Source organism: Ptiloglossa arizonensis, chromosome 2 (genome assembly GCF_051014685.1).
Source record: "Ptiloglossa arizonensis isolate GNS036 chromosome 2, iyPtiAriz1_principal, whole genome shotgun sequence".
In the NCBI taxonomy this organism is placed as follows: domain Eukaryota; kingdom Metazoa; phylum Arthropoda; class Insecta; order Hymenoptera; family Colletidae; genus Ptiloglossa; species Ptiloglossa arizonensis.
Genome location: NC_135049.1, coordinates 27,366,775 through 27,390,440, shown reverse-complemented (window position 1 = coordinate 27,390,440; position 23,666 = coordinate 27,366,775). Strand labels below are relative to the sequence as shown.

The 23,666-nt window shown below is 32.3% G+C and overlaps 2 protein-coding genes across 12 annotated transcripts; one reads left to right on the top strand and one right to left on the bottom strand.

Moving 5' to 3' along the window:
• The first annotated feature begins 586 nt into the window (after positions 1 to 586).
• On the top strand, positions 587 to 18,840 carry Mical-like (MICAL-like protein). Of its 7 annotated transcripts, XR_012991175.1 has the most exons (14): positions 587 to 1,202; positions 4,060 to 4,326; positions 5,170 to 5,348; positions 6,229 to 6,317; positions 11,600 to 13,314; positions 13,423 to 13,597; positions 13,830 to 14,165; positions 14,382 to 14,517; positions 14,719 to 14,947; positions 15,164 to 15,276; positions 15,346 to 15,534; positions 15,859 to 16,013; positions 16,170 to 16,527; positions 17,804 to 18,839. XR_012991175.1 is itself a non-coding variant. In XM_076304839.1 (12 exons), the coding sequence occupies exons 3-12, from the start codon at positions 4,175 to 4,177 to the stop codon at positions 15,531 to 15,533; spliced, it is 3,312 nt and encodes a 1,103-aa protein (XP_076160954.1). In that variant the 5' UTR covers positions 589 to 1,029; positions 1,113 to 1,202; positions 4,060 to 4,174; the 3' UTR covers positions 15,534 to 15,755. The 7 variants fall into 7 exon arrangements, 5 of the variants coding, with proteins under 5 accessions (XP_076160954.1, XP_076160959.1, XP_076160957.1 ...); XR_012991174.1 differs by having other exon boundaries at positions 15,859 to 16,527; positions 17,804 to 18,840; XM_076304839.1 differs by lacking the exons at positions 15,859 to 16,013; positions 16,170 to 16,527; positions 17,804 to 18,839 and having other exon boundaries at positions 589 to 1,029; positions 1,113 to 1,202; positions 15,346 to 15,755.
• On the bottom strand, positions 17,236 to 23,471 carry LOC143143529 (E3 ubiquitin-protein ligase znrf2). 5 transcript variants are annotated; one of them, XM_076304863.1, is made up of 6 exons: positions 23,453 to 23,471; positions 21,492 to 21,911; positions 19,572 to 19,598; positions 19,384 to 19,479; positions 18,654 to 18,759; positions 17,238 to 18,526 (listed from the first exon to the last, which is right to left on the bottom strand). In XM_076304863.1, the coding sequence occupies exons 2-6, from the start codon at positions 21,868 to 21,870 to the stop codon at positions 18,469 to 18,471; spliced, it is 666 nt and encodes a 221-aa protein (XP_076160978.1). In that variant the 5' UTR covers positions 21,871 to 21,911; positions 23,453 to 23,471; the 3' UTR covers positions 17,238 to 18,468. The 5 variants fall into 5 exon arrangements, with proteins under 5 accessions (XP_076160980.1, XP_076160978.1, XP_076160979.1 ...); XM_076304864.1 differs by lacking the exon at positions 23,453 to 23,471 and adding an exon at positions 23,315 to 23,331; XM_076304865.1 differs by lacking the exon at positions 23,453 to 23,471 and having other exon boundaries at positions 17,236 to 18,526; positions 18,654 to 18,756; positions 21,492 to 22,281.
• Between the last annotated feature and the right edge of the window lie 195 nt (positions 23,472 to 23,666).

The following is a 23,666-nucleotide window of genomic DNA, read 5'->3' as shown; positions in this document are numbered from 1 at the left end:
TCGAATTTTATTTGTATGGTTTATATTTTTGTCTCTAAAAATCAATCTTGCTTTTATACACACTTGTATAAACAAGTAAAGAAAAAACAAAATTGCATTACTAGTATATAACACATAAGTGATAAAAATGTGAAATCTTTAATAGAAAGTTCAAATAAAAATTATTTTTTATCAATATTCTAGTTTACTGTGTGTATAAGTTCATGTATATACATTTCTTAATGAAATTAGTTGACAAGAGTTTTTAGACGACACACAGTATAATAACAATACAATAAGTACCAGAAGATTATCAAGAGAAAATAAAGAATGTCTAAATATACTTATTTTTAGTAAACAACATTGAAATTCAAAAATTTAAGAGGGTTTATGATTAAGAAAATTAAATGTGGAATTACGTATTGTGTTTCTTGATTTCGCATATACATAAGCACAATATTGATTTTATGTGAATTAGTTATACGGTAAATCAGAAAAAAAATGAGTGTATCGTACATTTAATCTACGTCAATGCAACAATAATCTAGGGAACCATACACCTTTCACGAATAGTGAGAGATAGGCTCTCGACATGAGAAAGAAAAACAGAGACGAAAAAATATATATCGTTCAAAATGAAAAGAAACAGACAAACTTAACAGGCAAATCATAAAATATATGAGTAAGATGAAAGAAGGAAAGGAGGGAATGAGAAGTGGTGGTATAAATTTAAGTATATGGCATTCGTAACATTTCAGTCGCAGGATTACACGCGTGGTGTGAATGTTGTTTTGAATGATTCAACAGGACTCGATCAGTTTTTTGTCAGTGTTCTTTAATATAAAAATCAAAATATACAACTAAAGCGACCTAAACTTCGTTTTTCCGTTTTTAATTTGGTACATTTTATGATTCAAAAACAAATTTCCGCTTTTTTTTTTTTATATTGTTTCACAAGTGTATTTGTACTAGTTAACTATAAGATTGAGGTTAGGAAAGAGGTGACATAGTTCTTTATATCGTGCCCGCGCACAGATTGTTAAGAAGCAGGTAGTTAAAATGTGTTTGTAATGCAATCACAAGAAACTATAAAGAATCAAGAAAGTATGCTGTTATTTATGTTCACCTGAAAGGAAAACACGAAGCTATAGCCTTACTGGCGGACATTGGAACCCACATTGGCGGTGAAGCAACAAAACGACAGGTCATGCGAATGACATAAGGTAATAGATCTTTTTACAGATAAATAACTTATAGAAAAGAAAAGCGGGATAAACAAAAGAAAAAAAGGAAAGAATTTATTATTGTATAAATAATATCCCTACCACTGCATTTTAATGTATGTAATTACTTTTTATGTTTAACGATAAAACTTTTTTACTTTTTTAACAGACCTTTATTGTATAATGTAAATAAATTTCTGTTTTGTCAAACATACACCATTTATTATTATAAAACTATGGCAAACAATTGCATATAAAAAGATAGTGTGTTATTAAATATTTTGGATCTTTGAATATGTCGTCATTGAAGCAATATTACAATGAAAAAATATATAGGTAGTGATTTTAAATTTCCCTATTTAATATTATATTATTTCACCGATAATTTAGATATTATTCTTGTCACACAATATAATACCATTATTTAATTTATGGTTTCAATGCATAATGCAAATTATTTTTGCTTAATATGAAACAATATTCAAAATGATCAAATTTCTTCTTTTTCACTTGTTATTAAAATATACACATTTCTTTTGTTTTCTCATACTCTATTATGTAAGAAACAAGTATAGAAAACATGTAAAATAAACTTTATTTAAATATTTTACTTTATAAATTAACATATTAATAAGATTTATATTAATTCTATCTAACAAGGACATCATATATGTGGTTTCTTATAGGAATTCTGATGAAATTTTTGAATTTGTACAAATACAATTCATTGCATACAATTACATTCTACAGAATATTTCGTATCAATACACATTTTTTACAAACAATTAAAATTTAAATCACAAATTCTTTAAATGTAACTGCTCTACTTAACTTTAACTGCAGAAAGTTTGCATATTGAATTCTCTGGCATCCAACATTCTACTATTCAAGATTGAATCTAATTTTGGGTAAACTGATGGAATATCATTCCCCATTTGCTATACTTTCTGCAATTATTAATTGCCTTGCAACTTATGTAAGCATTCTGTAGATGTACAAGAAATACTAGGTTCTCTCAAATGGTTCTGTAATCAAGATAAATGGAAATTATCCGGGTGTTAATAAATTTTGTCTTTCTAATTAATGCAATCAGTATTAGCAAAATGAAAATGAGAATATTGTCAAAATTACAGTAATCCTAATAACTCGATAAAATTTACCAAGTCTCATTTATTCTCAGATTCCTCTTCCGTTACATTATAGAGAGGAAAAATAGAACAACGCTTGAAACCTTCGTATCTATTCCTTTGACTCATAATTTATCTAGGATCGGGATAAGGAAGTGGAATGAAAGAAGGAAAAGAAGGAAAGCTTTTCATATTGCTGAAAATGAATTTATTAAAGTATATCAGAATTTCATTCGCATTTTTACGTTTTGTTCAAATACGTAGACTTTCGTACATGTTACATAAATGTTATACGTTATAATATTCTATTTATTCGTATATCTTAAGAAGCTATTCTAAGTTCCCATCCGATTAGCTCGGTGTTACCCTCTTGTAACACTGATTACCAGGTCTCATCACGAGAAGGTTGTCAAAAGAGGAGACAAAAGGTTGTCAAAGGCACCCAGATGGTTCAAAGTTCCACCGATCTTCTTTTACACACATTACAATCAAGATTACTAAATGAAGGAGATGGAAGAAATTAAAGTTCTTTCAATCTCCTCGTTTACTTTTGCCAAACAATTACATTAATCCAAAGAAATGAGACAAAATTAGGAGAAACGCGATGCAAACTGCAAAGCTCTTCTAGATTCGTTCCGTTTCCTCTTAGTGAGCCTAATTGAAGAGGAAATACATTGACGCCTCCACTGCTCGAAAGGAGTGTTCCATTTTTCCCAACTTCGTGCCGTAAGCGATGCAATCGTGGACACGACTTACGAGGAATAACAAAGGGAGGGTTTTCATCTCAGAATTGATGTTTTCCCCAGAAACAAAGATAAAAAATGTTCCGTTGTGTTCGCAACATCTTCCTTTAGAAGCGGACGCGTCAGAAGAGATGGTAACTGAACGTTCGGACCAGCTACGCGGTCGGTCACTTGCTTATGCAACAAGCAGAGGTGACCGAACTGAGAAACGAGGAAGCGAGCAAAAATAAGCTACTTATTCCATAATTACTTGGTAGAGTACAGATATTCGTATATGGTGACTTTAGACTTAGCCTAAGCTTGAAACTAAACCAAAGATCTCGCGAAGAATGCAATGAAAAAGTCCTCTTCGTTCTAAGTTAAATATTAAACAAGTTAAGGTACAATAGAAAAATTAACACAATATACGTGGGTTAATGGTTGAATCCATTCATGTAGAAACAAACAAAATAAACGAAGCAGTCACAAAAGAAATAAATATGGGAGAACAATTACAAATTAAAATCAGTAAGTAAGTACAGGTGTCTGGTAACAAAGGAAATAAACGAAACAGTTAAAAAATAAATAAACATGGGGAAGAAGTATAAATTAAAATCGGTGAGTAAATGGAACGATCGAGGAAAAAAGAATTAGAGAATGATAAAATCGAGACATTCGTCCGCCTCGGAAGCTCCCGGGGGAATGAAACATTCTGTAATCGGGAGGTCTGCTTGTACCACCAGGTGTCTGTGACCTCACGGACTTACAGTTACTTCGATTTCCTTTGTTCGATTTAATCGAAAAAGCGCTTCGCGAATAAAGAATATTTCGACAAAATAATATTTTAAACTATTATTTGTACTAGGATACGTGTCAATAATTATTCAAACTATTGTTCCACGATGGTTGTTAACAATCGTGATAAATAACGCGTAACATTTTTTAAGAATTCGAATCGCAGGTGTAAATACACTTAAAATTTATTTATCTAATTACGGTCTGTTTCAGAGAATCTCGTGTTTGGACATTGAAGAATAAAAAAGTAGGATCCTTGTTCTTATTCGTGGAGGAACTAAAGATAATAGTGAAAGTGAAAATTGTTTCAAAAAGGTGAACATTCAAAATGAGCGAAAAACGGGGTACAAAGGCGTTGGAACTCTGGTGCAAGCGAATAACCGCGGGTTACCCTGGTGTAGATGTGCAAAACATGACGACCTCTTGGAGAGACGGCCTCGCTTTTTGCGCGATGATTCATCACTTCCGGTCAGACCTTATGTAAGTCATTCTTAGATAGGTAATCTCTTCTACGGTCTTGTTATCGAATATTGCCAAATATTTCTTTTGTGCATCTTATTATCGAATATTGATAAATAATCTATACGTCTCGTTTTCAGATATTGATAGATAATCCTTTCCACGCTTCATTCTCGAAAATTGATGAACAATCATTTTTACGACACTTTCTCGAATATTGACAAATAATATTGTTTGCTTCATTCTAGAATACAGATAACTAATCTCTTTCATGTTTCATTCTTGAATATAAAAGGTATTATTTTATCCGTCTATTATTTTATTTACTCAGAGTCGGACAAAGGTTTTATCGTCGTGAAGAGTATTTCTTTTAGAGAAGACTGTAAGTACGTTACAGATTCAACTACTATTGAATTGTTACGGGTCGTGGACTAAAATAACATTCCGTATTCCGTGAAGTTGTGACTTTTCGATAGTTGTTTGCTAATATGCTAAAAAAGTAATAAATATGAACAAATACACGATACCGCGAAAACTTTAAAACTCGTCAAGTGCGTGTGATTTGGGTTCAGAGATACGTAATTATCAAGTATGTGATAAGATTCTTTTCTAGAAATGGCTCGAGTTGAGATCACGTTTAGGTCGATACCAACCCCGTTGAAAAAGTGCTACAGAGGATGAGATCGAGCGAAACAGCAAACTTTCAGACTATCGAACTATTTTTAATTAAGCGAAATGTACACCACTATTTACGTGCAATTACCTTGTGGAACAGCTGTTGACACTTTTATCGAAAAATTGTATTTACAAAATCTATACAACACATCGTAAATCTCAAAACAATAATCCGTTCTTTGGTTGCAGAGACTTCGACAGCTTGGATAAGAACGACGTGTACGGAAACAACGAGCTGGCCTTCAAAACAGCGGAACAACATCTTGGGATTCCAGCACTTTTGGATGCCGAAGACATGACCTCGTGCTCTGTGCCAGATCGGTTGTCAATTTTAACTTACCTTTCACAATTCTATCAAACCTTCGGTGGTAAGTCAATGCATCTACGTATTATGAGCCGTTCTATTTCGAAGCGAGTCTAAAGTGAGACTACAGGTACTTTCGGTTCCAATTTGATACGATTTGTTAAGTTTTTAATTCGGTGCAATTTACACTCAAGACTTTTCCAATACTCCTACGAATTAATCGACAGGAGTTTAACAGTTAAATGGCATTGCGAATCTTTTATTTGAAAAGAGTTGCAAGTCTACTGTTGAATCATATTAAAGGCTGCCTTTATTTTGTACTAGTCGACGTGCATTAAATTTTACAATCAAGTTACAGGTAGATTCACATTGGAATTCGACCGAGAAGCCAGCAATTCCCGATAATGTTTATTGTTATCGTTACCAGTTAAATATTCCGTTTGTCGTTGAAACTGTTAATTCATGTGTTTTATGCACGTGCGTGTTATTGAGCAATATAAGTAGTGTCAAGCGAGGAAATGCGCAACATTGGCGTCGGAAATAGGATGTGGACAAGGTCTTTGCATACACTCACAAACGTATAGATATCGTGCAACTTTCGTTTTAGAACAATTTGTTGGGAAACAGTTAGTTTAAAAGTTGTAGGAGCAAATAATGTTTAGTGTAATAATTCGGTTTGCGTATTGACACGAAGCAACAATAACAATCATTGTTTTTCTTTGTAATAAAAATTTCTTTCGTAATTAATGTCCAAATTTAGCTAGTTTTAGCTAAAGATCGATTTATTAATTTCAAGAATGCCAACATATGATAGATATCGACTCCTGTTTAGAACAATGATCTCACAAGCTTCAAAACTTTTAAATTCTCAGTTTGATAGAATTTATAAGAATGTATTTACATATTATTCAATTTTTTTTCATTCATTTTTACAACTGTTACAGGTTCTTCGCCCAGCCGGCTCGCAGTGAACAGAACAACGGAAGCCAAAGGTGATAGAATCGTCCCAACGTCCGGTTCTCCGAAACAAAAGGTACGAAAATTTTTGTTGTACGAAATGTAGAGAGCCAACGACTATACCTTTGAATCTCACTTAATTTCTGTATCTACTATAGCGAGGCACCTTTGAGATCACCACACGATCATTAATTACGCACACAATTAATTTCTGTTTCCTTCTCCTATTGTATAATATCGTGTAAAGTAATGTCCTCGTCTTGTCGAACTTGAAAAGAAAAAAAAAAAGGATATCGTTGCTCCCATAAGAACAGTGACTTGTTCGAAACAAAAGAATCATTCTATAGAAAATGTACACAACGAAGTCCACCACCGTGTAAGATTTAGTGTAATACGAAACACCGCTTGTGAATTGTTCGCATTCGTTGTTACACATTATTAATTATTTCTCGTTCCGGATTTTCAATAACGTTTAGAGGTTTTTCGGCATTCGAGACAACTGCAAATATTTCCGTAACTAAAATTACGCTACCGTAAGTGAATCTACAAATTGACCTACTAAATGGTATTTGCAGAGTGTTAGGTAACAGTCATTTACTGGAGCCACTTAAACATTTTTGCATTTGTTGAAATATTTCCCACGATGAGTAAATGTGATCAATTATATAAATGACTAGTGTGCAATATTAAGTATCATAAGGATAAGTCAGAATATTTGAGATAGAAAGAAACAATGAGACACCTTGATATTAAGTAAAAACGTTAAGATCTATTTTTATAAATATTTTAATGTAGACTTTCTTATACTGAGAATATTTGATTTTTTTTTCTTTTTTCGACATATTTATTCACAACTTTCCACGTTTTCCATGTTATGAAAGTCAGTATTACTTCGACAACAAAACTGAAAAGAACTATCGTAAAAACATTTCCGTGCATCTTGTTACTGTTAAATCGATACTCGAACCAAAATTTTAACGATATTCCGAAGGAACAAAATCCGTTTTCGTTAAAATGCTACCATACACAAATGAAGCATTGGAGCACAGCGACTAAATAAATTGAACAAATTGTTGGCTTTCCTCTTTCTACTGTACATTAAATTGTAGAAAGATTAACAAGGGGATCACATAAAGTATTACGCACCGATTTTAATGAAACTCCGTAAGTACATAAATACAAAACTGACAAATATTCAATCAATGTTCTGTCATTTCTTCCAATATTGAATGGTTCTATAAACCAAACAAAAATATTCAAACACATTCCTCTGCGATCATTTAATATATAGATCGCATTATTCACAACACTTCTATCTACCCATCCACTCATCTACCTAAATACTATTTAGTAATTGTTTCAAACGACTGCCTATGTATTCATTCTATACGTTTCTTGTCTGAAATATTTTCACGACTAATAGTGCTCGTAAGAATACCATATGTACAATAAAGAATCGTGGAGAAAAATGTTTCAATATTTTTATTTTCTTTTTAAAAAAAATTTGTCATAAAATCCAGATCGACGATCATTGCTGTTTCGATCGAAAGAGCATAGTTTTGTATTTTGGTAGAGTTTTCTGATCACTGCCAAAACGTTGGTCAATGCCCATAACTTGGAGCGCGGTTGTGAACGCTTCTTGGTGTTCGAACAGTCGTGACTCATTTATATATTATTTAATTTTGGCGCTGTATATTGATGCGCATACGCAGAGCGTACGTTCTGAGACGCATAGGCGTAACCGAATGCATTTAATACATTTTAGAGTATTATATTTATTTGTTTAATAAATACGTACTATGACGCCAATTGAAACGTAAAAGGGGGGGCGATGGCTTATTTCGGGAAGGTTATAAAAATATAGACACGTTGTTTTACCGTTGTTTAAGGCACGATAGACTTTATTCTTATTATAAATTAAGACCAGTTCCAGTTACGGTCGATCGACAAGTTTTGTACCTTGTTACGTATCGGATCGAGCGAGTCGAACGATAAACTGTTTCGTTGTAAAATCAATTCGAGAGTAGACGTCTTGCGAGAGAGGGAGAACGAATTTAATCGAAACGACGATCAAGAATGCACACGGTTTTACGTTTGATCTCGAGGGCGTTCATCGATGCAAACAACGTTCATCTCCATGGAAGGAGATGAGGGATTTCGTCGATTTCGAGAAAAAGTACTTTCTGGCTTCACGGACGAAGAGAACGAAAGTTACGAAACAGAAACTCCATCATCATCGAAGGAGCCGCATCTAATATCTGTTATTCGTCCTCAACGATGTAAGATTTACAATTGTCGAAGTCGAGGGAAAACTTTTAAGATTCAGGCTGCGAGGGTAAAATTCACTCGATTGCGCAGCCAAAAGTGGTGTATATTATAAACTGGCAATTACAGTAGTATTTTCATTGTGCACGAGGAACTTTGTATTTGTACCGGTATAAATTCGTTAATGAAAAAAAAAAAAAAAAAATAGGTTCCGAACGTAATCCAAAAGAACGACTTGGAAGTAATTGCAAAATTATTTACTCCCCGAACGAGTCGTACTAAATGTTGCTGTTTCCTTTGCGAATGGAACGCGGTACGAGAGATCAACATCATAGTAAAAAAAAAAGAAAAAAGATCGACCAGAAAGACGACAAATAATTCTCGGAGAGAAAACATAAAATATAATAACGTAAAATGTACGCAAAAGATTAGGGATCACGAAAAGTTTTGTAAATGCGCTGGTGGATAAATCAGGACCTCGTTTTGCATGTTTAAAAACAAAAATTCCCGTTCGTCTCCGATGCTAAAATAAAAGGCATATTTGTCGATCCTCGAATCAGGGATTCGATGAAAGACGAAAGTTTCACAGAAAAAGTAAATAATTCGGAAGGAAGAGCATGACTTTCTTTTAAGAAGGATTGTATTTCTATCCTGAATGAACTTTTGGAATGATGTAAAGTACTTGGCTGTAATATATCCCTACAGATACACTTTCTACATTCACATTTGGACTTTTTTCCTCCAAACCTTAGTGACGTCAGTGATGAACATGGAGAACGTTTCCACTAAGCATTTTCACAATGGAAAAACGATACCGGGGAGAGAAGATTTTTGCAACGCTTGCAGACTATTGCTAGACGCTTATGAAGGATATCGAGGATGCAACATACAAACGTCAAGCAAAACGAAAACATTTTTAAATTTATTTGCGTGATCGATGCTACAGGTAACTTTTCATTCTATGTATTTCACTTTTTCCTGCAGTTTATTTATTTATTTATTTATTTATTTATTCATTTATTTATATTTATTTATCTATTTTTTTTCTCTCAATGTTTCGAAAAAAGAGATCATTTTCGAACATTTTCTTCTACCAATTTACAGACCTCCAGAAACAGTACAACACTTGTTTAAAACATTTTTCAATATCTTTTGTAATTTGAGAATTATACAGGAAGAAATAAAATGGGGTGGTTCTGATACGAGGGGTGGTTTCTCCCTTAAAGTCGAAAAGTAGCAGCAACTAACTATGGCATAATTCTTAGATTCGACTAACGAACATTTCTGCAAAGTTTCTTAAAAATCGGCGTTTGACAGTTCACGATGTTCGCTTGTTAGTAATTGTGTTTCAAGAACAGATTGAAGTAGACCGTCTGTGAAACAAGACAGCCATCGGCCAATAAGTGGCACTGTTCGTGGTTGTCACTCAACGTTGGCGTAACAAAGGCGATATCGAATATTGTGATTCGATATGAAAAGTCCACCTGCTCACGGAAGGGTTTCTTTATTTTTATTCTCCCTACAATACATACACGTCGTATCCCCCCCCCCCACACACACAATATTGTTTCGAATGCACGTCCGTGAATTTCAATGTATTTTTGTATAGTTTTTATTTATTCTTTGCGCGCACCGTGTATTTTATGATTTTAAACACGTTTATAATGCAATTGCACAAAACAGTCTACCTTTCGACCATAGTGGAAGAAATCTTTAATGTTATGAAATTTCACCCAAAAGAATATACTTTTTCTTCACACATCGATGAATTATACTGTTTGCACATAATACATATGGTATGGATGTTTGTCTTGGTCCTTGTAGAATTAAATGTACGAAAGAGAAACGATAATAATAATAGTAATTACGTACAGATTCTAAATCAACAAGGGTTTGCACGGGTAAGAACTATTGGTCGGCTAGGTAGAATGCAGATCATTCTATTGTAGAATAGTGCTCTGACTTACCGACAGGTTGATCTACGTTGTCAACCAAGTACCCCTTCTCTCACTCCACTTCCACGCCTATGGCTCGTCTGCCACTTGAGCACTCCCTTGCCATTGTTTCAGAATCTGTATGCTATTACTGTTAATAATCCATTCGACTTATACAACGTTTGGTTTTTGGATTTTTGATCACGTATCAAAGACCTTTAATGTAAATGCATTTCATTTCGCGAAATCTTTCATTCTTTGACTTAATGTAACGGTAAGAAATTAATAGGATATATTTTGAAAAGAATTCTTTTCGTTTTCATCGCCGAAATAATACTGACTGCTAGAAGTTCCGTTTAACTTTTAGAAGGATATTCGTGTCTGCTTCGAAATTTATGCCGAAAAGTGGCCAGGGAGGTATTGTATGAGCAGTGCCGGATTTTACGTAGAAGCAAATAATACATCGTATTGAGTTACACCTCTTATTAGAGGCGTTTGAGAGGAAAATCATTGATCTTCGACTACCCCATTTCTTTCATGACGCGTAGTACGGTCTCGCGTACGAAAACACACGACATGCATGTGCAGAACTACTGTACAGTTGATCGTATTACGAAATGACTTTAATCTTCCGAAATATTCAACCGTATTGTACGCATCACACAAATCGCTATGAAATAACGGTGCTTCGACAATAGCACAAGACGAAGTGTAGCATTCCCCGTACCCGGAAACACCAACATCCGGTGCCCTCTACCTCATTGTTAATCAGGCTTGGTCAACTAGGTATCTCGCGTTCACGCGCTGTTGCTCGTGGGCTAAGCTACGAGCATGTGACACCGCAATCTGCTCTAGCTATCCATGCGGGCAACGAGTTGGCCACGCCTGTTTAAAATATTTCTAGTCTAGATCTCGAATCTAGTATATATCTTATTTGTCCACGTGTTTTGACAAAATGCATTTCAGTTTGTAAAACACCTGCTATTGTACTGTTCTCGAACGTCATAACTATTCCTGTATCCCATACTTCTTCAAAGTTCACGTCTTAGACAGTATCAAATGTTCCATTTGTATGTTGGTAAAGTTGCAAATACAAGTAGACAAAAACTGGTATATGTATGGTGAGCAGAAAAATTTAACACTGATTTCAATGATACAGGTGACATCGCGTCTGAGCATGCGGAGGGATCCATGCATTGCTTGTGGACTTCCGGTCTTCCTGGCTGAGAAGTTGGTCGTCGCTCACGTTGCCTATCATCGTACTTGTTTTCGCTGTGCACGCTGCAACAATCAGTTGACCCTTGGTAACTATTACGAGACAGAAGAAGGCCAATTCTGTTGTGAAACATGTCCCGACGAAGACGCTTCGTCGTCCGCGATACAACAATTAAACGAGGCCACGGTACTCAGCGAAACGTCCGAAAAGAACGACATCGTTACGGATTCGAGCTATCAAGAATCTTTCAGCGACGAAGAGGACACAGACGGAAGAGTGCTTAGTCATAATTCTATTAAAAGCTTGGAACTTGAGAATTCTTCTGTTCTCGACGTAGTTGCACAAACTTCTCGATTAAGGTTGAATTTTATATCGAACCATCTGCTCTCAGAAGAAGACAATGAAACACGTGTTGTTATTGACTCTCCGGTGAATGACGATTTGCAAACGACAAACAGAATAGATTCGGTATTCTCAGTTGTTAACGACAAATATGATCAACGGAACAAAATAGAAAAGGAATATAATTCTGCTATCGCGTACTCGAAACCTGAATCTCAGTGTAACGAAAACACGATTGAAGAAGCTTGTGGAGATTCCATGGAAACGAACGATCATGTACATGATAATGTAAATAGTAACGCAAGAGAAGAGGAACACAAATTAACTAACACTACAATCCGAGCCGTACTTAAGGATAAGTCTGTTAATTTAGTTACTAAAATAAATAATACCAAAGAGCTATTAGATCATTCCGATGAACGCGAAGATGCCGATAACTGCCTTTCTCTGGTTCAAAGAAGGCTGAAACTGTTTGAATCTCAAGATAAGGTAGATCATGCCGAAAGAAAAAGGAATGAACAGCAAAGTGTCGAAGTATTAGATTCCAAAACTCAGAACAAGCAGCATATAGAAATAGTAAACAACAGTCATAAGAATTCAATAATTGATCTGCAAAAAAGTAACGTAAAGAATAATACAATAAATAGTGCTGCTGAAAGTTCATTAAGCTGGAATCGAACAAATAGCGGTAAATCGAGTTCAAAAATTAATGAAGCAGCTGATAATGAAGCAAGCTCATTGCCGAGCAGTATTAAGAATTTTGATGCGGAATCGGATAAAAAACATGCAAATACTGTTGCTATACCTGAGGTATCGTCATCACTTTTTAAAAAAATGACTGAACCGTCGATGCCGGTTGAGATAAATAAAGAGAGTATCGAAGATAATGCATTTGTTGCTGTTGAAAAAGAAACCAGCCAAATCCATGTATCAAATGCTAACCCACGCATAAAGAAAGACTATCCAGAAGATTTGAATCCTTTTAAAAGTGACGATGACGAAGACATTGATAAAGGTCAAACAAAAGTAGACAGTTTTGAAGGGACGAGAAATTTAACAAATCCTTTTGATAGTGAAGAATCTGTGGAACAGGAGGAAGATAAGACAAAGAAAGTTGTGCCACCAACACCAACCACAAGAAGCAATTTTAACAACAACAAACACAAGCAACAGCTTCTTATTAGTAAACGACTCCTGGCTGCACCAAAAATTAATTTGAACTCTTTTTCGAGCGACGAAGATGATCACGGCATGGACTTAGAGAGTCAAGAGGAAAGATTGAAGAATGTGCCTGTTCCTAAACCGCGTAATCTTAGGTATGTATACAGATAAAAAGATTCTGTTGTTTTAATAAACAATTTTTTAACTTCTAGACATATATAACAATTAAGAATAAATGAACGCATATTGAATCTGATTCACAGTATTTTGTCGACATCCAACGGTTCCTTAACAAGTTTAGAATCAGGAGTAACGCTTGGAGCAACTCCTCGAAAAAAAAAACCAGCACCATTACCACCGAACATGAAGGAATTATGTCCTTCTAATCAACGTACATCTGTAACGCTTCAATCGCACAATAATTCTTCCGATAATCACGTAACTTATCAAAAATGTTTCTGTTTATACACAGTAATTTGTTACTATTATACTATAATATTAGAGTGGTAGCGTTCACACAAATTATACACCATTTCAAAACTTAATTTATGTACAAATTATACACCATTTCCAAATTTACTTTATTTACACGCGCACGTGCGCGCGCGCGCGTGTGTGTGTGTGTATGACTTAATGGGTGTTTTATTGTATTTAATATCTTTAATATTAGGATCCATGTCTACGCACAACAATTAAAAGGCACAAAACAAAACCTGCACCACCTCCACCAATGCGAAGCAGCAGTCCATGCAATACATCTATTGCTGCCACTTTGAATTTTGATGAATCTCCAATAGTACAGTCACGTAATATGGATCAATATCAGAATACATCGGACGATAAAAAAACTAATAAGGATGAAGAAAACAGAAGCAAACAAAGTTTGATGCACATTCCATGTGGAGACAATTTCGATTACAAATCATTCTTAGATAAAAGCACCCAAGGAAAATGGAAAAGAAAGAAGGGCCCAGCCCCAACCTGTCCAATGCTTCATAAAAGAAAAGTAAGTTTCCACTTGTTCTGTATATAAGACTTTATAGACAAGGGATAGGTATTCATAGACCATGAGAAAACCTATGTTAAATATACAACATATATACATAAGATTTCAACTATTATTATAATTAATATAGTGCACAACTATTAAGGCTGTTTACATTTCTCAACACATTCTAGCCTACTCTGAACAATTAATTTTACTCTCTGTCATGCATTTCAGGTAAAAATAATGTCCCTAAAGGACGTTAAACTGGAATTAGATGAAATTGAATTACAACAACAGGGCTTGGAAAAACAAGGTGTGCGATTGGAACAATTAATTAGAAATAAATGCGAATCTGGGCCTAGTACTGATGGTAATTACATTTGTAACTTATAAAGACCAAATAATATGTATGTATGTCACAATTGCATATTTTAGTGCTCAAATAAATTAAAATTTGTTTTGAAATAAAAAATTTGCACATTTCGGCTTTAGACATTATCCTGAGCGACTCTGGGTATGTCTAATTCCTGTAGAGAAACGTCATTACAACATGATTTTGTAAACATTTCAGATGTATTTCCTGGAACCGATGTAGAGGAATTAGTTTTAGAATTATTTGCTTTAGTAAACGAGAAAAATGAATTATTCAGGCGGCAAGCCGAATTAATGTTACTTAGAAGACAACAGAGATTGGAGGAGGAACATGTTGAAGTGGAATATCAAATTCGATGTTTGATGTCGCAACACGAATCAACTAAAACGGACTTTGATAAACAAAAAGAAGAAGTATTAATACAAAGGTATGCGTGTTCTTAATATAGATAGTACTGTTCATTATGAAGAACAGACATCCTTGCTTTTTATAAGATTTTTTCTTATCAATAAATAAATGTATCAAAATCTCTCATACAATTTATTTCCAAAAACTTATCCACTATCAATCTTAATATGTTTTACTTTTACTTCAAAATAAATACTACTATAAATTTTATTAATATACTTATATTTATTAATAGACTTGTAGAAATTGTTGAAAGACGGAATGAAATTGTTGAATGCTTGGAAATGGATCGTCGTCGAGAAATAGAAGAGGATAGAAGTATACATAAACACATGGATCTCTTTGCTGGTAAATAAATTTTTGATAAATAAATTTTCTCGAATATAATCAAAAATTATATTAATTATTCTGTAATAGCCAAGAAAAAAAACGAGACATCAAGCAACGAAATAGATGATCCCTGTTGTTCAAAAATGAAGAAAGGCAAGACAAAGAAGAAAACGAAGGAGAAAAAATCAAACAAAACGTCTAAAAAAGATGTTGATAAAGATATAGACGAGACTGAGTTAACACTTAAACGGCATAATAAGCGAAAATGGTTTTAAGGTGCATTTCTTATTTAAGTTAAAGCTTGTATACAATTACACAATGTCAGTCTTTAGATAATATTGTCTCGAATAAGTTTTACATTTTAAATGTTTTACAATATACAGTAAAGTTTCGATAATCCATGTTTTACTTAATCTAAATCTCATTTAAACTGTAGTTCGCTATTTTGCAACAGTGATCTACGAAAAACTGTGTTGATATTTGTGGTGTATGAAATAGTTTATTTCATCAATTATCAAAATTTATAATTAAAAGTCACAGTATTAAGTATCTTTAAAACAGTATGAAGGTTATCTACACAAAATATTTTGGTTAGTACAGGTATTAAACGACAAAGACGAAAAGGATATCTTGTCTTAACCCCAATATTGAGAAGAAAAAAAATATTTATTTTTTAAACAAATCTCAAAGAAATAGTGATAGAAAATTGAAAGAATATACTCGTTCGATAAGGTAGAAGACTTTATATCAGTAAAGTAAGTAATTATCTTGGGTTTTAATCCAAGTTATGGCATTTTTTTTTATTGCAAAAATATATATGAAAATAAATATCTTACATAAAAATACAAAAACGCGCACCTACTTAAGGGAATCACTAACTCAAAAGGTTACTTAACGTCTATCGATTGCAGCGCAATCTGTTGAATGTTGATCCACCATTTTGTAGCATAATATAAATAACGTAACGACGTAGATGGTACTTTATATATGTAGTGACGTCAGCATTTATCGTTAGTACGATCTCTCGCATGTTCGTCTGGAAGCAGCATGGATGTCAAGGTCATATTTTCCCCGCTGAAACTAAATAGTTCTGAGTTCATTCAAAGGAGGTCTAAAAGCTTACCAAGAAGTAGAATGGGATACTTCTTTGATTTTACTAATGCCAAGTGTACAAAAAGGTTACAGTTTTTAGTAATCATCAAACAAAGAACATCACCAACCTAACTGTAATTTCTTTGACCAAGTATTGATTATAGAAAAATTTCACAGGTAAAATTTTGAATTTCTTTAAAAATTTTTGATTTTGACAATATTTACTTTTTGGTCAAATTAAATTAACTTTTGCATAAAAAATTTTCATAGCCATACAATGTTTGGCAGTAACATAGTCATGCCAAATGTTAATTATACGATACAATTTTTGCAAATTATTTTTAGTCAAAATTTAATATAATGATGCTCACATCACATTACTATAATGATCTGTACATTAAATATACTATTGAGCCAAGTGAAGAATTTAAAAAAATTATATAGTTTTACAAATTGTATCCTAATCACAAGATTTAGATGTATAGTAAATTATATAAAAGTCATAGAACTACTTGAAGGAAAGTTGAAAAATTAAACTGAACCTTTCAACTTAAACAAAATTTATAAACATTAAACTAAATATCAAACTATATCAAAATAATATAAATTATCAATAAAACTTATTTTTAATACATTCCTGAATTTGGGATTTATTATAAGATGAAAAGGGTATTTTATTAAATTCTAAACTTGTTTAGTTTTAAAACATATATATAAAATACATATTTTCCTATGTGATTTTCCTATGTTATTTCAATACATTTTACAAACAAATATGGGAAATGAATATAATGGTTTATAAAAAAAACAGTTTAAACAATTAGCCATTTTTGTTGTACCAATTGAAACATAATGCAATAGATGTCAATATAAAAATTGTTACACATATTTGTATGATTTAGGTTTATTGCTATCACTAATGTTTTTTTAATCTTATGGGAGGAAACTGTTACAAATTTACTATGTAGGAATATTATGTTGATAAATCAAATTACTTGTAAACAAAAATATAACAATACCAGTCACTATTCATAATTTTAAAAACAGTAGTAAATTTTATATTTTTCTTAATACAGAATTTATGTTTATTTCATAATATCATTGTACCTAATATATTGAATGTTTGATTCATTTTTGTAGTTAGTTTGGTTTGAAGTTTTTACTTTATTAGACTTTTCACCTTCTGTAATACAAGTCTAATCCAGATATATACAATACGTACATTACTGGAAAATTGACAGACCATGTTTATTTCTGTTACAAAAACTACTATGAGTTATGTTAATGCTTACCATGTAAAAAAGATAGTAATTATAAAATAACTAATTTTAATTAATAGTAAATTACATTCCATGATTGAAGAACGTTGATTTTCTAAGAAAGTAAAAGAAATTTATCACAAACTTTAAATTCTAATAAAGAAATTAAATCTATACTTTTATTGTTGTTACAGATTCAACATCGTTACTAGTAAAAGTCCGTTTCTTAAAACTTTTATATATCCAACTCTTCCTTTTATGAAAGTATCAAAAATATCCTTTCTGGTATTCATTCCCCAACAGACAACAAAAATGAAACATTAGATTTATAATTAAATCATTAAAGTATAATTAACTTATTTAAAATAGAAGTTGCCTAATTATTATACAGGCCTTGCGACTACGATTCATTCTACCCCCTTTTCCAAAGAAGGTGTAATAACCAATAACAATACAGATCATGTCGCTTAACTCTAATTCGACTTCAAGATGTAGAACTAAGTAAAATTTATAAATATGGTACAATTGATAATAAGCTATAGAGTACTAATAGATTAATTACAGATACATATAAGTAATAGCATTGTGTCGTTGAATCTTATGGCGATTTTTTAAGTCCCCTGCTTATAAGTAATATAATCAAGGATTTAATTAAATGTCTGTTCTCATATTCAAATTGAGTATGTATCATTCAGTCGGAACAACCGCGCGCACCAACCACCACAGTGGACTAGTAGCCATCTTGACTAGCTTTTTTTCAAATTTTTGCTGTTTCCTCCCATTTTATTCTCATCAATGTGAGAGGCTTCTGGGTCAGCAACAAGTTGCGTTGTGCTCTTCTATGTTCAGTGGATATAAATCAGTCCCCAGGATGTTCAGGGCAAGTACGGTTTACTTGAAACCACTCATCAATGCAACTAAAATAAATCCATCACATTTTACTGTTTCATATGTATAATTACATGACTAATATAGAAAAACAGTACAGTTTGTGCAATATATCTAATATAATTTAAAAATTTGAGGGTTGTAATGCAGGCTTACTATTTGTGATATATACAAAGGCAAGGTAAACGAGCTATAACATCACCAGGTTCTAAATCTTCAAGACAGATAACACATTCGCCTTTGTCTTCAGATATTACATCTTCTATAACAAAACATGAAAAATAATACATTAATGACTACTCTGGATAAAAATCTATCCATAAATTTTCTTTATTTATATACCTAAAATACAAGATTAATCATTTTTATTATTAATAGAGTGATTGTTAATTTTCTTTAGCAATTAATTCAAACATACTTGAACTAGATACTTTTATTGTAATTCTTATCATCTTCAGTTTTTTGTATATTTTTGTTAATAGAACCTTATAAATTTTTATCAAATATTAAGATAATTTTACTAAATATAATTAAATTCTATTTTCACCACAACTGGAAATATTGTAAAAACTATAATAATAATAAAAGAACTTTATACTAGTAGTAAACCTTTTCACTGTATCAAGGTGAAATTTGCAGAAGGATATGTATTATTGATAAAAAAAATATGTTACAATAACAATTGAAAATGACAATGAAATTCAAATAAAAAATTAAAATATATAACATATATGCATTAATTGCAGTTTCATATTTGCAGACAGAAATTAATAAACCAAATAAAAAAAATAATTTCCACTTACATAGTAGTATTTATTAGTGTACAAAAATATGCAATTTTTTAATGTCAATTTTAATTAGACAATAGTATAAAATATAAACTCACGATTGTAACTAAGATGTGGTTTGGTCAGGCACATGACCAGGTGACATTCTATATCATCTGGTAGAATAAATTTGGAGCAAACGGGACACTTCAGACCTTAAAAGCAAAGTAAGTGAATTATCTATGAACATAAATAATCCTTAGAAACAGTCAGAAAGAAAAAATCGTCAAGTTAACAAAAACTGTACCATAAAAAATTCTTCTCACTTGATTTACTGGAACAACCTCAGTCTCAGACTCATTTAAACATGAACTTATTATAATTCCCATAATAAATTTGACACAACTTGAACTCATCCATCCCAGACTACCATTTTTAAGATCTTAAACTTCATTCTTTAAAATTCGGCTTTTTTATGGTCATGATTTAAAATTTACGCAACTACGTTAAATCACAATTGATTTACATGTGGTTACCGGGACAACTATGTCGACAACATACGCCAAACAAATGTCCCCTGCTTCATTCGCAATTAATTTAAACCGTTTGTACAAAATGTTGCGATCGCAACATAACCTACGTATGTTTTTTAAAAATCGACAGAGTCATAATTTAAAAAGTATCCTCATGCTTTAACAAATTCTATGAACGTAACTAATTTAAAAATAGACTGTGATTATTACAAAAATAGTAATATATTCTTAGAAATGAGTGATAAGCATTTAATAAACTACTATTTGTGCTTAAAGAGAAAGTATTGAAAATGATGATCTAATTATGTATATGTGTACACTTGCACGCACGCACGTAATATGTTACATAATCACTGATAAAATTCATGATATCACTATATTAAAAATAATATAAATTTACGTATGTTATAAATATATACACATTTAATTAAGAACTTCTACATATTTCTGTTGCTTATGAACACATGAAAAATTGTTTAGAATAAAATTAAGCTATTTAAATGGGCAAACAATCAGTGACAAAACAAAATTTTCCTAAAGGTCTTTTTTTTTTTTTTTTTTTTTTTTTTTTTAAGATTTCAAGGTCATAGGTATTTTTTTTAAATAAATTTGTATTTTTTACTTATTTTCTTGTGATAATAGAAAGTCAAATTCAATGGTTTGTAACAATGATCCATTCCAATAATCTAATCTTATAATATCTACGTTAATTGAAGTTATTGAAAATGTATTAATTCATAGATTCATATCCAATATAAACATTGTGCAAAGTTTATTTTTATAGAGATTATATCTTATTTCGTTTAAAAAATACTCACAGGATAACAATATACTTTGTTTTTCTAGTGAATTCTATTGGATATTTTGCAAAATATTAAATATTACAAAATGCACGTGGTTTTAATATGATAATTGCTCAATACAATATTCTAAAATTGTAAGAACAATATTGGATATGTTGGTATCTTGAAGCTAAACTAAAAAGTATTGCTTACCATGAAAACTTTACAATGTTAAAAGATATGAAGCAAAGAATTATTGTAAATTGCTTCAATTTTGCCACAGGAAGTCAAAAATCTATACATGTCTGGGTTAGCAAGCTTCAGTTCTGCAATGATATTAATAATCAACAGTTTGTAATTTTAGAATATGTTACCACCTTATGAATTAGCCAACAGTAGTCGATTGATGTCACATTTTTAACTTAAATCTTTAATCGACATTGTACTCAGAATATACTCATACCAATTTGTTTATCTATAGATAGTAATGTAATTTTACTAAACAGATTTCAATAACAATTTAGTAATAGGTTGCAATCTCATGGTAATACGATATTTTATGTCCTTAAAGTATTAATGAAATCTAAGAATCTTGAGATTAGATGATCAAAGTAACATATCGTTACAAGTCATTGAATTTGTCATTATATTGTTTAGAAAGGCATGGAAAAAAATATATAATTCCATATAAACAGATCTACTGACCTTGAAATGTAGAAAATAAATTACCTGAAGGAATATGTTTTGTTTAACATAGTGTTTGTTTCTTCATCTATCCTATATATAAATGTAGCATTATAAATGATATTTGAGGCAATCACACATTAGTGTGTGTGACATGTGCGCGCGCGCGCACGTGTTAATAAATGCACTGGTACCAGTAATATATTGGCTATGAACCAATAAACTCACCATTAAGAGACCAAATATGAGAAGGCAAGCTGTGGGCAGCATAAACCCGTCCAGTATCTTCGTCAGCATCATCCGAATCGAGTTGGGGTAGACCAAGTGCTTGACCAACTCCAACTCCAACAGAGGAAGCAAGAGTGCTTTGTTCTCCAGAAGAAAGGTCGGGCACTGAACTCAAAGAGCGAGCACGCTGCCTACTATCTCCTGATACTTGAGAAGTTTGTGATTGATTACCCTGCTGATGTTGATGCGGTAACATGTTAACAGCTCCAGGCAGAGAGCGAAGCACAGAAAAACTTTGCATGGTAGTTTCATTTGTTCCAGTAGAGGATTGTCCATTACCTCCAGCAGATTGTGCCACAGTGCTCGCTTTAGCTCCCATCCCAATTTTAAGTAATGACAATATTTTATACTTCAATTTTTCTAAAACAGTTTTCGTTCAATATGAAAATTGTACCTCGTAATCACAAGAAAAATAAGTATCCTAAATACTGGTCTTAGCAATGATACACGCACTGACACAGTTTTTGCAAATAGTTTTAGCTTTTCTATTTTTAACGTTGTGACGGGTAATCGAAATGTAAATCTTAATGTCAGCAATATTATAATACTTTAATATTTAATGTAGGCCGGAATTTTGCAGACATGCACCACAATAAGCAAGTCATATCGTCCGAAAGCATACTAGCGACCTGTCACGCAAAACACCCCCCGACATCTTGTGAGAAACTTCCTAGAAGTTAGTAATCAGCTACTAGATATTTCTTTAATCTCGGTAACTCAGAGTTTGGCCGCGTGAGGGAAAAGTCACCAAGTCCAGCTACCCCTTTGCTCTCATGCTTTTAATTATTGCGCAACTGAACCGTCAGATGGTGTTACTATAACGATGTGATGTATGCGCAGAATCATTATGCCACAGATCACACGGCAAGCAGCTGAAAGCTCACAAAACATCTAATCACGACACGACTATTCTATGTGCAACGTATCGCTATGACATAGCAATATTTTACTAATAGTATCATAACATTTAAAGTTTATTATAGCTTATTGATTCAAAGATTAAATTAATATTTATTATTTACTATGCGTATAAGAACAATATTCTGTTACATAAAGGTACAAGTAATTTATCAATGCAATAATAAAAATATTTATTACCTTTTGGGTACATGTTACGATTGTCTATGATATAAGAATAATGTCTCTTAACTCAAGAAAACTAAACACTTCTTTCGAATTTAGAATATCCACTAAGTAATTTTTCTAAAGTTTCATGTTTGAAATATGAATCTCAAAGCAAAATTGTTTTACTGCTCTCAATTTTTTAAAAATAAAAGTTTTTATAAAAATACATAATTTTTGATAGACATGAGTTTTTTCGTGAAAATTAAAAACACTACAAAGTTAGTTTAATCTTGAGAAATGGAGGAGAGTTTTCTGAATATACTAATATAAATTTTTATTAAATTTTATCATTTTGAATAACTATAAATGATTATAAAAGTCATGACTATCAATTAGTTTTGTATTTTTACGAAAACTTTTTTGCCTAGCTCGAATTTACTACGCTGTATTACATTCTATAAACATTTTTGAAGAAGAAACTATCCAAAAAATGTCAGAACGGTTCTAAATTCAGACAGTTCAAGTTATTTTGCCGCTTTATGGGCAATTTTATGACCATCGCTTACATATCTGGCCACTCATCAATGCTGTATTAGGTACCTAATTTCTATACCTGTATGCAAGATTTGATTTTTTCTTCTACATTTAAGTTTAAGCGGGAAAAACGTTTGTAAGGACTCAAGCTTTTGTCGTCTTACCTCGATAAAATAAGCGATTGTAAACATGAGTTTATGACATCACAGTGACGTTTTTATTATTCTTATAAGCGCGAACAGTGCCAAAGCGAACAACCTAAATAATGTTTGTAAGCACGTGAGCGCCCAAACCAAACGTACCTTATCTGTCGGACCTATGAGACATTCCTAATCAGAATGACGTGTTGGCATAGCAAAGTAATGAGATTCTGTAGAAGTCACGTGTCCTTTTTTTTTAAGTGTCTTATCTCGTTGGACAAAGTATAGAGGCCCTCCTAGGTTTTATTTATCCACACTTCTTCAAGTTAAGCTTAGTTTAGTTTTATATCAACTTACTTGAAATTTCCCTAGCAAT

Coding starts and splice junctions, on each gene's coding strand:
- LOC143143529 (XM_076304863.1), bottom strand. CDS start 21,870: ATGGGAGCTAAAGCGAGCACTGTGGCACAATCTGCTGGAGGTAATGGA. Junction 19,599..21,491: donor TCATATTTGGTCTCTTAATG/GTGAGTTTATTG, acceptor AGGTTGTTCCAG/TAAATCAAGTGAGAAGAATT. Junction 19,480..19,571: donor AGTGAGAAGAATTTTTTATG/GTACAGTTTTTG, acceptor TTTGCTTTTAAG/GTCTGAAGTGTCCCGTTTGC.
- Mical-like (XM_076304839.1), top strand. CDS start 4,175: ATGAGCGAAAAACGGGGTACAAAGGCGTTGGAACTCTGGTGCAAGCGA. Junction 5,349..6,228: donor ATTCTATCAAACCTTCGGTG/GTAAGTCAATGC, acceptor CAACTGTTACAG/GTTCTTCGCCCAGCCGGCTC. Junction 6,318..11,599: donor CCGGTTCTCCGAAACAAAAG/GTACGAAAATTT, acceptor TCAATGATACAG/GTGACATCGCGTCTGAGCAT.